Source organism: Vitis vinifera, chromosome 18, assembly GCF_030704535.1.
Source record: "Vitis vinifera cultivar Pinot Noir 40024 chromosome 18, ASM3070453v1".
In the NCBI taxonomy this organism is placed as follows: domain Eukaryota; kingdom Viridiplantae; phylum Streptophyta; class Magnoliopsida; order Vitales; family Vitaceae; genus Vitis; species Vitis vinifera.
This window is the reverse complement of record NC_081822.1, coordinates 35,796,024-35,811,034: the sequence shown is the minus strand read 5'-3', so window position 1 is coordinate 35,811,034 and position 15,011 is coordinate 35,796,024. Positions and strand designations below refer to the sequence as shown.

Genomic DNA, 15,011 nt, shown 5'->3' with positions numbered 1-15,011 from the left:
AAAATTTATATCTATTAACTTAAAGATAGCGATTGGCTACTAATTACATTAATAGTAAACTTATGAAACTCTAACCAATCGATTCCCTCTTAAGATCATAAAAAATTCATGAAAAATTAGATTAAGGATTTTAGTTACTCAAAAATATCATAATTAATGATATTGTTAGTTTACACTATTGTACTTGTGGCCTCTAGCCAAATAAATAATGTGACCAGTAATAACCCATTTGGGAGTTATTTTAGAAAATGTTTTTAATATTTTTAACACTTTCAAATAATAAAAATATTAAAAATGTTTTTTAAAATCACTATCAAACGGGTTCTAAATGTGGAAACAAGTATATAAATTGTTGCCACTTTAGTGATTAAAGGATATAATTAAAAAATAATTAGTGTAAATTAATTATTTTCTTTGAAAAGTGATATATTGGTAAAGAAAGTATGATAAATAAAAAAGGAATAAAAAACAAAATTGTCATTTGAAAGAAGTGGAGTATCTTTTTCAGATTTGCCATGTCTTCTTCTTAATCATCTTTCCACAAAACCGTGTGGAAGCATCAACCATTGACTTGGCGTCAATAAAGAAAAATGATTTCTTAAACTGGGCCACAACAAGGCTCTGGTAATGAGGCACGATTTTGTGGAATTAGACAAAGATAATGAATGTCCTGCATATCAATTACTAATTTACTATGACCCAAAGGGATTGACTTCTATGACTCACTAGAGTCAAGGCTGAATTTAAAAGTTTTGAGTAGAATAATAATCTCCTATGAATTAGAGAAATGAAAAGACAAATAATAACATACTTTTCTTTTTTGATTTAAATAAAAAAAAAAAAAAACAAGTTTTAGGGTGTTTGTTTCTAAAAAGTATTAAAGAAAATACCAAGAAAGAAAATGAAAAGAGATAAAATAAAAATGATAGAAAATTTAAAAAATAGTTTTGAATGTGATAAATTATTTTTATATTCTTTTTTAAACTCATTTCACTTTTTTTTTAACATTTTTTCTCTTATATTTATTATCTTTAATTATAAATTAAACCTTGTTTAATGCCCATTACAACTATGAATTGAATTGGGTTGGCCCAGGTCAACTCAATAGGCCCAAATTGAGACCCAATAAGACGTGTGCCGTTTGGGCTGGACTGAGCTTTGAATCATGTTCTAGGCCCAAATCTAAATTTGAGAAGGCCCAAATCCACCTATCTCCTCAAACTTTCTCCATCCAAATGCGTTTGTTTTCGTCTTATAAATCTAGTCAAAATTAGAAAATGCGAACTACCTGTAGATTTAATCACAACGAACGCACAAATAAGAAATATTAATATTTATTTATTTATTAAAAAAATAGTGGAAGTAAATAAATTTAAAAAAAAAATGAAAATAAAGCATGTGGCAGTAGTGTGGACCCCACTCAAGATTGTATACTTTTGGCCTTTTTTTTAAATTTACAATTGAAGCTGAGTTTAATAATAAATAAAAGAGATATGGTGATCAGTTAACTTTTTATATAATAAAAATAAATGTTGAAAATTAATTTTATTAGATTAAATTTCTATACATATTAAAATAAAAATGTGAATGAAAATGGATTCAATTTTTTTATTTTATTTACAAAATAAAATTTGTTATCAATATCTTAATAGTAAAGATATTAATTTTTTTTTTTTAAGGATAGGTTTACTTGTTTTATGAGTGAAAATAATATTTTTAAATGAGTATAATATTCCAATACATGCTTCCTATTACTGCCAAGTTATTACATCTATGATCTATCATGCATTTATGTTGCAACCTACGTGGCAATGATTTTAGTTTCAGATTTTTTAAATAATTATTTAAATAGAAAGTGAAAATAAAAATAAACTTTATTATTATAAGGCCACAAAATATCATTGGGTTTTTTTTTATCAAAATAAATATTAAAATTTTATTTCTTCGAATTAATAATAAATAATACATTTCTAAAAAGTTATGATAAATAACAACATTTTTATTAAATAATCAAGTATTATATTTTAAAAATCACACTATTCATAACAAATTAATAACATTTATTTATTTATTTTGAGAAAAAGATACGAGTATAAATTCATGAATATTAGAAACAAATTTCCGAAATCACCAACTTTTAAAAATGAATATTAGAATTTATGTTTTAAAAAATTATAATGCATACTAATATTTTTAAAATAAATATTAATATTTTAAAATGGTAAGAGATAAATATAATATGAATGAATATTAGTTTGTTTAAATGAATAATTATAAAAAAAATGCTTTTTCTTTATTGATTTTGTGCACTATCTTCAACCTTATTTATTAAAGTCAGATTGATTGAAAAATGTTAAATTATATAATTTATTTATGTTTTTTTCTTCAAATATATATAGAAATTATAGAATTGATTCAAATTTTTTAACATAGATCACTAACAATGATATTCTTTCAAATGAAAAGATATCAAATGGTCCTTTCGTAAATTCTTCTTTTCCATAATGTGATAGTTGACATTTCTCAATAACATATATTTGAAAAATGATTTCCAATGAAATACCAATTGAGCTTTGGTTGCAATGGTTATGCCTTGTCGTGATCTAAACTTGGCCTGGTCTCGGCTACTACACATGTTTTAATCAAATAAAATACTAGTTGTTATAATATACCCATACATATTTAATATAAACAAATTATTGTTCTTTCCCTATATAATAATAAAGTATGAATTATTGAAAAAAGGTGGTGTTTGGAAACACTTTTTGTCTTTTGTTTTTTGTTTTTAAACTCTTCTATAAAATCTCATCATTTTTTTTAGCAAGAGAGGAGATTTATTATATTTTCTAAAAGATTTTTTAAAATTTTAAAAACTTTGTGTTCTTAAATTTAAAAAATAATAATAATTAAAAAATAGTTTTGAAAACATAATGTAAGTCCCTACTGGTATAAAAGTTTTGGTTTTTTAAAAGAATAAAAATTAGAAGTATGTCCAAATTCCTACTAAGTCTTTAATATCCATTAGTGTTTGATTAATTTCTAAGATAGAGAAATTGCTATTTGATGAATTTTAAGTTATCATGTTGATTGGAAAAATATTGAACCTAATGACTGTTGCATTGTCACAAAAAAAAAAAAGGAAAAAGAAAAAAACATTAATTTTATTTTACAAACAATATTACACTTTATAATAACAAGTAGATTATTTGCTAACAAATGTAAAATCCATTTATAATATGTAGCACAAAATACAATGCGGTTGGAATATGCTACTTTCTTCTTGCTCCTCTTCTACAAGTACCTTTTTTAGACCTTGTGATCTTCTTGTGAATGTTCTCTTCGACCATCGTTGTCAACCATTTAGGTTTCCCAGTTAAGAAAATGAGACACCCAAGAGATAACCCAATTATCAATCCACATCCATATCCCATCAATGTGATTTTCCAATCAAATCCACCATCAAACTCTGCATCCGTTTCCTTTGAAGACTCTGGTGTTTCATCAATTATGCATTTCTTTGACAATGGAAATCCACACAACCCTGAGTTCTCATTGTATGAATCATTTCCAAAAGTGTCAAACTGATTACCTTGAGGTATAAATCCAGTAAGATGGTTTTGGGAAAGATTCAAAACTTCGAGAAATGTCAAACTCGTTAATTCTTGAGGAATTCTCCCAATGAGCTTGTTTGAAGAGAGGTCTAATGATTCAAGCAACTTCAAATTCCCAAAAGATGATGGGATATGTCCTGCAAGGTTGTTATGAGACAAATTGAGCCCTCGAAGTGAATTAAGATTTCCAATGGACTTGGGAATCTCTCCTTGGAATTTATTGCTTGATAAATCAATTGTTGTGAAAGTATTCAAGATTTTCACAAATTCAATCTCTAACCTTTTGATTGTCACCACTATGGAATCTTGATAATACTCTTCCCCCATATATTTTCTTGTCATGTTGCCTTCATCTATATTCATTATTGCTTTCAAACTTCTCAAATACATTTCAGGCAAATCACCCTCGAAATCATTGTGAGCAAGATCAATGATTCTTAGGCTCATGAATGGGGATTTGATCTTGGAACGCCCTATATGACCATGGAAACTATTAGAGCGCAAAACAAGAACTTGCAACTCTGGAAGAGTTCCCAACCAATGGGGAAATGTATCATTTATCTTATTATTCCCAAGGTCTAGAACTTCAAGTTTTCTACAAATGATCAAAGATCGAGGTACTGGGCCTTCCAATTGATTATCGTTGAAGTCAAGATTCCTGATAGCATTGCCCTTTAAAAATGTTTGAGGAATGATGCCATGAAATTGATTCCTTCGTAAATTCAAAACAAAAAGATCTTTGCTAAAATTCCCCAAACAATGAGGAAGCACGCCACTCAAGTTGTTATTAGACAAATCAAAAATTCTCATGGAACTCGCTTTGCAAATCAACGATGAGATTTCTCCACTCAATTTGTTATGGGATACTGAAAAGAAAAATGTAGAATTTGGAAGAGTTGGAAGTGGTCCTTGCAACAAGTTGGAATGAAGATCTAGAGTATATAAATTTTCCCATGGGAGCATCTCAAACCCACTTATTGAGTTATAAGAGAGATTCAAGTACTGCAGTGTATTCTTTCCCATATTCCATGACCATACTCCACTAATGTTATTGTTTGAAAAGTCTAGCCTTTGAATGCTGGGTAAAATGGAGTTGGAATTGCTAGAGGTGATCGATGAGAGCATGTTGTTTGAGAGATCAAGCGAAGTGAGGTTTCTAAGTTTTCCAAAGTTGCTTGTCTCCAAAACACCACTCAAGTTATTTGAAGAAAGATGAAGATATCTAAGGTTTACAAGCTTAAATATTGAACTTGGAATTGGCCCATGTAACTTATTCATTTTCAAACAAATCAACTCCAATGAATCAGATTGGAATTCACCAATATGACCAGTGAGTTTGTTATGATCGAGATATAATACCACCAATGATGGTAGAGCATACAACCAAGATGGTATTATCCCATTGAATAAGTTATATCCTAAGTCGACATAGGATAGACTTAAAAACCCATTTACAAAAGAAGGAATGACTCCTTCTAGCTGATTATCATACAAGTTTAAGCCCTGAAGGTTTGTTAGATTTCCAATTGATGATGGAAGCTGACCACTGAAATTGTTGCCATGAAGGTGTAATGAAATTAAATTTCTAAGGTTACTAAAAACATTTGGAATTTTACCACTAAAAAGATTCTCATCGAGGTTCAAGGAAGTGATTTGTGTAAGGTTCTCTAGGGAAGCGGGGATGGACCCTGAGAATTCGCAATTGGAGATATACAAAGTCTGCAAAGACTTTAGATTTCCAATTGAAGCAGGAAGCTCTCCACTGAAATTTTTGGATGATAAATACAATTCCATGAGGGAATTGTTCTCACTGAATCGTGGGAAGTTTCCACTGAGATCATTATTTCCTTGTAAGTCGAGAACCTCGAGTTTCGGAAAATGAATGTCATGGTCAGGGAATCTCCCATGCAATCCGCATGAAGAGAGATCTAATGATATTAAAGAAGACCGATTTAGCAAGGAATCAGGAAAAACTGAAGAGATGGAAATACCTCTAAGGTGAAGCTTCTGCAATTTGGTTAAATTTTGAACCAGAGAATTGAAGCCATGCGGGGCAAATTCTGCATCAGAATTCCAAGAAAGATCAAGTGAAACCAAGTTGGAGAGGTGAGAGATTTCTGATGAAATTAGGCCTGAAAATCCAGAGTCAGAGAGATTGAGATGCGTCAAGCTTGAGAAGCGACCAAACCCAACTGAAACAGAGGACCCACTGAAGTCATTGGAAGCAAGGTTGAGCCTTCGCAGGTGAGGAAAGAGGAAGAGGGTACTATTGGAATGGATGATGCCAAAGAGCCAGCTGCAACTGAGGTCCAGCCCAATTATATGGCCTGTCACCCAATCACATGTGACCCCATCCCATGAGCAACAATCACTACCCTTCTTCCAAGACTCTGTTTTAGGATAAGAAGTGATGCCATTGGAATCACAATCCCAAGAACTGGAATTATCAATAGAAAAGGATTGCTTAAGGTGGAGCAGAGCAAGAGCCTGCTGATGCGGGCATAGTTTGGTGGAATTAGAGAAAGAGAAAGAGGAGGAAAGAAGCTGAGAGGATGAGAGGAAGAAAAGAAAATAGAGGAGGAGGCGTTTAGACATCATTCTTCCCAAAAGCAATTGAGAGGGTGAGGTGGGATGAGAGAAATGGTGATGAGGATTCTCCACTTTATATGAAAATGATTCACTCTAACTTTACCCTTCTCTTCTTCATTATGGAAAATTTCTTGGAAATTTCCAACTCAAATGGAGGACTAGAGAAGACTTTTCTTGTTAAAACTTCTTAGAAAGTCTTTTGATATAAATATAAATAATTTTTTTTCATAAAACAAATTTTAAATTTTATATATGATAATTATATAATTTAATTATATACAATTTTTCATATATGATCATTAGACATAACCAAAGAACAGAAAAAATAAAATATGAATTAATTTAAGTTTTAAAAATGATATTCAATTCTAATAGTTTGTAACGGAGAAAGTTGAAACTTCCAACTCAATTTAAAAAAAAAAATTTCATAACTACCATTTTATTTTATTTTATTTTTCGACATTTTCATGACCTAATCTCATTAACAAAATGAAATGAAATAAATTTTAGTAACAACATTATTCTTTTTGTTGAAAGTAAAGTACTTTTACTTTTATTTTGTGTATTTTTACTTTTTGTTGGAAGTAAAGTGTTGTTGAAAGTAAAGTAACACAATTAAATGAAATAAATTAGGTATTGAATATGAATTTAAGTTGAGTTTATTGACTTTCCTTAATCTACTTAAAATAACTTTAACAAATCTTAAACAAATGTCTTCTCGGAAATTTCCAGCTTAAACAGGAACAATCAAAAGAAGACCTTTGTTGTTACAGTTTCCAGCTCATTAGAGTTTTAATTATTATATTTTATCAGCACTGGTATAGATTGGGACTATAAAATAAAATCAAAATACATCCTGTAGATTTGAAGTACAAAAATGAAATTTTATAAATAAGAGAAATGAAACCAGAGCACTTGGTTTCAGGGCACACTGGCCTTCATAACAAAGAAAGCAAAAAGAAAGATTTCTTATTAGTCTTTTTAAAAATTAATAAATAAATTTCATAAACAAAATTATTATAAAAGGTAAAATTCCACATTCCAAGAATTAACAAATTAAAGCTACGTACTGATATTATTCCTAAAACCCCTTAATTAAGTCATGAATGGATTAAAGTAATTATACTAATTTTTTAAATTGATTATGTAAAATGTGGTTCAAAATAAATTACATGATGAGACATGTTTCATCATGAGAAAGCCTGAACCATTGACTTAGGGTCACTAATGAAAAATGATTTCTTAAGCTGGCCCACAAGAAGTCAAGTCTTCGGTAATGAGGCACCCTTTCGCGGAATTAGAGAAAGATGAGGAAATTAATAACTTGGGAGAAAATAGAATAGAGGAGCATGAGATGGGCACAGTTGAAATTTCTTTCCCGCATGCCAATTACTAGGACCCAAAGAGCTTGACTTCTATGACTGGTCATGGCTGGATTTGCAAAGTTAAAGTAGAATTTTATTGATCAAATAAATGAAAGGGGAAACTCAAACCAATGCGCTTGATTTTCTAATCATTTTATTTATTATAAAAGAGAAATAAAAAACATATTTTTATTTTTTGGTTTAAATAAAAAAATAAAAAATTTTAAAAATATTTTTTAGGTTTGTGTTTGGTTTATAAAAAGTATTAAAGAAAATACTAAGAAAAATAAAAGAAAATAAGAAATGACATAAAATTAAAATAAGAAAATAAATTTAAAGGTGATAAATTATTTTTATATTCTTCTTTTCTCTTGTTATCTAAAAATTATAAAAATAAATACAAATATTTATAACTTTGACCACCAATAGTAGATGAAAAAGCAAGGAAATGGGCAGGAAATTATATTTATTTTATTTTATTTTATTTTACCTATCCATATAAACACATGAAACATGAAATATTGATATGGTTACCATTTTCTTTTATTCGCCTTTATTGTAAAATAAAATATTTTAAATTTTATTTTTCTCTTTTTGTAATAATTATTTAGTAAAAAATAATAATTTATGCCTTGTAAGTTAGTATTACTAATTGTAGAATATCACAAGATTTTTGGTAATATTATTTGCGTAAAAAGTTTGAAAATGAAATTACGCCTTCGGATCAAAGAAAATATTAAAAAGATTAAAATTAAAATAAAAAGAAATTTAATATTAATTATTTGATATAATTTAAAATTGCAAAGAAAAATAATAATTCAAATTATTAAAATATTTATATCTTTTCAAAAAATTTATTTTTTGTGAAACATAAAAAAGAAGAAAAATAAATTTTAAAAAATGTGTGAACAAACTTATTAATCATAAATTTATTTCTTTTCTATTTAAAATCATAATATTATTAGCACTAGCACCCACCATAAATAAAACCGTGTGGGGACCTTCTTTTCTATAAATCATAAATTCATAGAAACTTCCCTTCTCTCATTTTTCAACCATTGCTTTTTGACTTTTTTTTTTTCTTTTCTTTGATTCTTTGAAACTTCTTAAACAAACAAAATAAATTACTTGATGAAACATGTTTCTTGACTTTGACTTCTATAAATCAATAAAATGACAATACTATCTAAGAGTTTGCAACACGATAAAGATATTTTTTTTCTAAAGCATCTTTTGTAATAAATAAATAAATCATCCTCCAAAATTATCAATTGAGTCTTCTAAATAATTAATTTAAAAGAAAATTTATATATATTAACTTAAAGATAGTGATTAGCTACTAAATTACATTAATAGTAAACTTATGAATCCTTAACCAATCAATTCCCTCTTAAGGCCATAAAAAATCCATGAAAAATTAGATTAAGGATTTTAGTTATTCCAAAATATCCTAATTAATGACATTGTTAGTTTACACTATTGTACTTGTGGCCTCTAGTCAAATAAATAATGTGACCAATAAGAACCCATTTTGAAGTTATTTTAGAAAGTTTTTTTAACATTTTTAATATTTGAATGATAAAAATTTTTAACTAATAAAAATATTAAAAGAGATTCTTAAAATAACTATCAAACAGGTTCTAAATCTAGAAACAATTATATAGATTGTTGTCACTTTATTGATAAGAGGATATAGTTAAAAAGTAATTAGTGTAAATTAACTATTTTCTTTGAAAAGTGATATATTAGTAAAGAAAGTATGATAAATAAAAAAGGAATAAAAAAACAAAATTGTCATTTGAAAGAAGTGGAGTATCTTTTTCAGATTTGCCATGTCTTCTTCTTGATCATCTTTCCACAAAACCGTGTTGAAGCATCAACCATTGATTTGCCGTCAATAATGAAAAATGATAAAGGAAATATCTTGAAAAAATATCAAGGTAAGAAAATGAAAAGAGATAAAAAAAAAAAAAAATGATAGAAAATTTTAAAAATAGTTTTAAATATGATAAATTATTTTTATATTCTTTTTTAAACTCATTTCACTTTTTTTTTCCTTCTATATAAAGATTAAATGATTTAAAAATAAATAAATCTATAATTAATTTTAATTATATTTATTTTCTCTTATATATTTTTTATAATAAACAAACATGAAAAAATAATTTTTTTAAATTTTTTTCTCTTATATTTATTATATTTAATTATAAATTAAACCTTGTTTAATGCCAATTACAACTATGAATTGAATCGGGTTGGCCCAGGTCAACTCAATAGGCCCAAATTGAGACCCAATAAGACATGTGCAGTTTGGGCTGGACTGAGCTTCGAATCATGTTCTAGGCCCAAATCCACCTATCTCCTCAAACTTGCTCAATCCAAATGCGTTTGTTTTCGTCTTATAAATCTAATCAAAATTAGAAAATGCGAACTACCTATAGATTTAATCACAACCAACACACAAATAAGAAATATTAATATTTATTTATTTATTAAAAAAAAATAGTGGAAGTAAATAAATTTTTTAAAAAAATGAAAATAAAGCATGTGGCAGTAGTGTGGACCTACTCAAGATTGTATACATTTGGTTGTTTTTTAAAATTTACAATTGAAGCTGAGTTTAATAATAAATAAAAGAGATATGGTGATCACTTGACTTTTCATATAATAAAAATAAATGTTGAAAATTAATTTTATTAGATTAAATTTCTATACATATTAAAATAAAAATGTGAATGAAAATGGATTCAATTTTTTTATTTTATTTATGATTTTAGTTTCAGATTTTTTAAATAATTATTTAAATAGAAAGTGAAAATAAAAATAAACTTTATTATTATAAGGCCACAAAATATCATTGGGTTTTTTTATTAAAATAAATATTAAAATTTTATTTCTTCAAATTAATAATAAATAATAATTTTTTTAATAAAAAGTTATGGTAAATAACAACATTTTTATTAAATAATCAAATATTATATTTTAAAAATCACACTATTCATAATAAATTAATAATATTTAGTTATTTATTTTGAGAAAAAGATAGGAGTATAAATTCATGAATATTACAAACAAATTTCCGAAATCACCAACTTTTAAAAATGAATATTAGAATTTAGATTTTTTTTATTAAAATCAATAATACTGTTTTAAAAAATTATAATGCATACTAACATTTTTAAAATAAATATTAATATTTTAAAATGGTAAGAGATAAATATAAAATGAATGAATATTATCTTCAACCTTATTTATTAAAGTCAGATTGATTGAAAAATGTTAAATTATATAATTTATTTATGTTTTTTTTCTTCAAATATCTATAGCAATTATAGAATTGATTTAAATATTTAACATAGATCACTAACAATGATATTCTTTCAAATGAAAAGATAGCAAGTTGACATTTCTGAAAAACATATATTTGAAAAATGAAATACCAATTGAGCTTTGGTTGCAATGGTTATGCCTTGTCGTGGTTTGAACTTGGCCCGGTCGTGGCTCCTACACATGTTTTAATCAAATAAAATACTAGTTGTTATAATATACCCATATATATTTAATATAAACATATTATTGATCTTTCCCTATATAATAATAAAGTATGAATTATCGGGAAAAAAAAAAGTGGTGTTTGGAAACACTTTTTGTCTTTTGTCTTTTGTTTTTAAACTCTTCTATAAAATCTAGTCATTTTTTTTAGCAAGAGAGGAGATTTATCTTATATTTTCTAAAAGATTTTTTAAAATTTTAAAAACATTGTGTTCTTAAATTTAAAAAATAAAAATAAATTAAAAAGTAGTTATGAAAACATAATGTAAGTCTCTACTTGTATAAAAGTTTTCTTTTTTAAAAAGAATAAAAATTAGAAGTATGTCCAAATTCCTACTAAGTCTTTAATATCCGTTAGTGTTTGATTAATCTCTAAGATATAAAAATTGCTCTTTGATGAATTTTAAGTTATCATGTTGATTGGAAAAATATTGAACCCAATGACTATTGCAAAAAAGAAAAAAAGGGAAAAAAAACATTATTTTAATTTTACAAACAATATTACACTTTTATAATAACAAGTAGATTATTTGCTAACAAATGTAAAATCCATTTGTAATATGTAGCACAAAATACAATGCGGTTGGAATATGCTACTTTCTTCTTGCTCCTTTCCTGCGAGTACTTCTTTTAGACCTTGTGATCGTCTTGTGAATGTTCTCTTCTACCATCCTTGTCAACCATTCAGGTTTCCCAGTTAAGAAAACAAGACACCCAAGAGACAACCCAATAACCAATCCACATCCATATCCCATCAATGTGATTTTCCAATCAAATCCACCATCAAACTCTGTATTCGCTTCTTTTGAAGGCTCTAGTGTTTCATCAGCTGTGCATTTCTTTGACAACGGAAATCCACATAGCCCTGAGTTCTCGTTGTATGAATCATTTCCAAATGTCTCAAACTGATTGCCTCGAGGTATAAAACCAGTGAGATTATTTTGGGAAAGATTCAAAACTTCAAGAAATGTCAAACTTGTTAATTCTTGAGGAATTCTGCCAATGAGCTTGTTTGAAGAGAGGTCCAATGATTCAAGCGACTTCAAATTCCCTAAAGGTGATGGAATATGTCCTCCAAGGTTGTTATGAGACAAATTGAGCCCTCGAAGGGAATTAAGATTTCCAATGGACTTGGGAATCTCTCCTTGGAATTTATTGCTTGATAAATCAATTGTTGTGAAAGTATTCAAGATTTTCACAAATTCAATCTCCAACCCCTTGATTGTCACCATTATGGAATCTTGATAATAATTGTTCCCCATATATTTTCTTGTCATGTTGCCTTCATTTACATTCATTATTGCTTTCAAACTTCTCAAATACAATTCAGGCAAGTCACCCTCAAAATCATTGTGAGCAAGATCAATGATTCTTAGGCTCATGAATGGGGATTTGATCTTGGAATGCCTTATATGACCATGGAAACTATTAGAGCGCAAAACAAGAACTTGCAACTTTGAAAGAGTTCCCAACCAATGGGGAAATGTATCATTTATCTTATTATTCCCAAGGTCTAGAACTTCAAGTTTTCTACAAATGATCAAAGATCGAGGTACTAGGCCATCCAATTGATTATCGTTGAAATCAAGATCCCTGATAGCATTGCCCTTTAAAAATGTTTGAGGAATGTTGCCATGAAATCGATTCCTTCGTAAATTCAAAACTGAGAGATATTTACTAAAATTTCCCAAACAATGAGGAAGCCTGCCACTCAAATTGTTGTCAGACAAATCAAGAATTTCCATGGAACTCGCTCTGCAAATCAACGATGAGATTTCTCCACTCAATTTGTTATGGGAGACTGAAAAGAAAAATGTAGAATTTGGAGGAGTTGGAAGTGGTCCTTGCAGCAAGTTGGAATGAAGATCTAGAATACCTATATTTTTCCATGGAAGCATCTTAAACCCACTTATTGAGTTATAAGAGAGATTCAAGTACCATAGTGTATCATTTCCCATGTTCCATGACCATACTCCACTAATCTTATTGTTTGAAAGGTCTAGCGACTCAATGTTAGGTAAAATGGAGTTGGAATTGCCAGAGGTTGTCAATAAAAGCATGTTGTTTGAGAGATCAAGCTCAATAAGATTTCTAAGGTTTCCAAACTTGTTTGTCTCCAAAACCTCACTCAAGTTATTTGAAGAAAGATAAAGATATCTAAGGTTTACAAGCTTAAATATTGAACTTGGAATTGGCCCATGTAACTCATTCATATTCAAATAAATATTCTCCAATGAATCAAATTGGAATTCATCAATATGACCAGTGAGTTTGTTATGACTAAGATCTAACACCACCAACGATGACAGAGTATACAACCAAGATGGTATTGTCCCGTTGAACAAGTTATATCCTAAGTTGACATAGGATAGACTTGAAAATGAAAACTCATTCACATGAGAATGAATGACTCCTTCTAGCTGATTATTGGAGAAGTCTAACTCATAAAGGTTTGTTAGATTTCCAATAGATGGTGGAAAATGACCACTAAAATTGTTGTTAGAAAGTCCTAGTGAAATTAAATTTCTAAGGTTATTAAAAATATTTGGAATTTTACCACTAAAATGATTCCCAATAAGGTTCAAGGATGTGATTTGTTTAAGGTTCTCTAGGGAAGTGGGGATGGACCCTAAGAATTGGCAAATAGAGAGATCCAAAGTCTTTAAAGACTTTAAATTCCCAATTGAAGCAGGAAGCTCTCCACTGAAATTTGTGGAAGCTAGAACCAACTCTAAAAGGGAATTGTTCTCACTGAATCGTGGGAAATTTCCATTGAGAGCATTATTTCCCCATAAGTTGAGAACCTCAAGTTTTGGAAGATGAATGTCATGATCATGGAAACTCCCATGCAATCCACAGTCAGAGAGATCTAATGATATCAAAGAAGACTGATTTAGCAAGGAATTAGGAAAAACTGAAGAGATGGATATACCTCCAAGGTGAAGCTTCTGCAACTTGGTTAAATTTAGAAGTAGAGAATTGAAGCCATGCGGGGCAAATTCTGCTCCATTCCCAGACAGATCGAGTGAAACCAAGTTGGCGAGGTGAGAAATTTCTGGTGAAATTAGGCCTGAAAATAGAGATTCAGAGAGGTTGAGATGGGTCAAGCTTGAGAAGCGGCCAAACCTAGTGGAAACAGAAGACCCATTAAAGTCATTGAAAGCAAGGTTAAGCCTTCGCAGGTGGGGAAAAAGAAAGAGGGTACTATTGGAATGGATGGTGCCATAGAGCCAACTGCAACTGAGGTCTAGCCCAATTACATGGCCTGTCACCCTATCACATGTGACCCCATCCCATGAGCAACAATCACTACCCTTCTTCCAAGACTCTGTTTTCGGATAAGAAGTGACACCATAGTAATCGCATCCCCAAAAACTGGAATTATCAATAACGGAAAACGATTTCCTAAGGTGGAGCAGAGCACGAGATTGGTGACCAGGGCAGAGTTTGGTGGAATTAGAGAAAGAGAAAGAGGTGGAAAGAAGTTGAGAGGACGAGAGGAAGAAAAGAAAATAGAGGAGGAGTTTAGACATCATTCTTCCCAAAGCAATTGAGATAGAGTGGTGAGATGAGAGAAATGGAGATGGGTACACTCCAATTTATATGCAAATGATTCACCCTGAAAACTTCTTGGAAATTTCCAACTTAGAGAAACCCAAAGAAGACTTTTCTTGTAACAATTTCCAGCACATTAAACGTTTGCCTTTTGGTTTAGATAAAAGCAATTTTTTTTTTTCTAAACAAAAAAAATCTTTAAATTGAAAGGGGAAGTTCATTGTAGTGAAGTACTCCATTGTAGAATAAAAACCTAGACTGAAACATTTGGTTTTTTAACCACTATATTTATCCGAGTAACCAAAAAGATATGTTTCCTTTTGGTTTAAAAAAAAGCAAT

General features: G+C 29.0%; 1 protein-coding gene across 1 annotated transcript; it reads right to left on the bottom strand.

The window, feature by feature from the left end:
• Positions 1 to 11,709: 11,709 nt before the first annotated feature.
• Positions 11,710 to 14,649, bottom strand: LOC100261993 (receptor-like protein 33). Its single transcript, XM_019216389.1, has 2 exons — positions 13,787 to 14,649; positions 11,710 to 12,820 (listed from the first exon to the last, which is right to left on the bottom strand). Exons 1-2 carry the CDS (start codon positions 14,647 to 14,649, stop codon positions 11,710 to 11,712), a joined length of 1,974 nt encoding a protein of 657 aa, XP_019071934.1.
• Positions 14,650 to 15,011: the final 362 nt, after the last annotated feature.

Coding starts and splice junctions, on each gene's coding strand:
- LOC100261993 (XM_019216389.1), bottom strand. CDS start 14,649: ATGTCTAAACTCCTCCTCTATTTTCTTTTCTTCCTCTCGTCCTCTCAA. Junction 12,821..13,786: donor GCTTCAATTGGGAATTTAAA/GTCTTTAAAGAC, acceptor TTTGAGTGGCAG/GCTTCCTCATTGTTTGGGAA.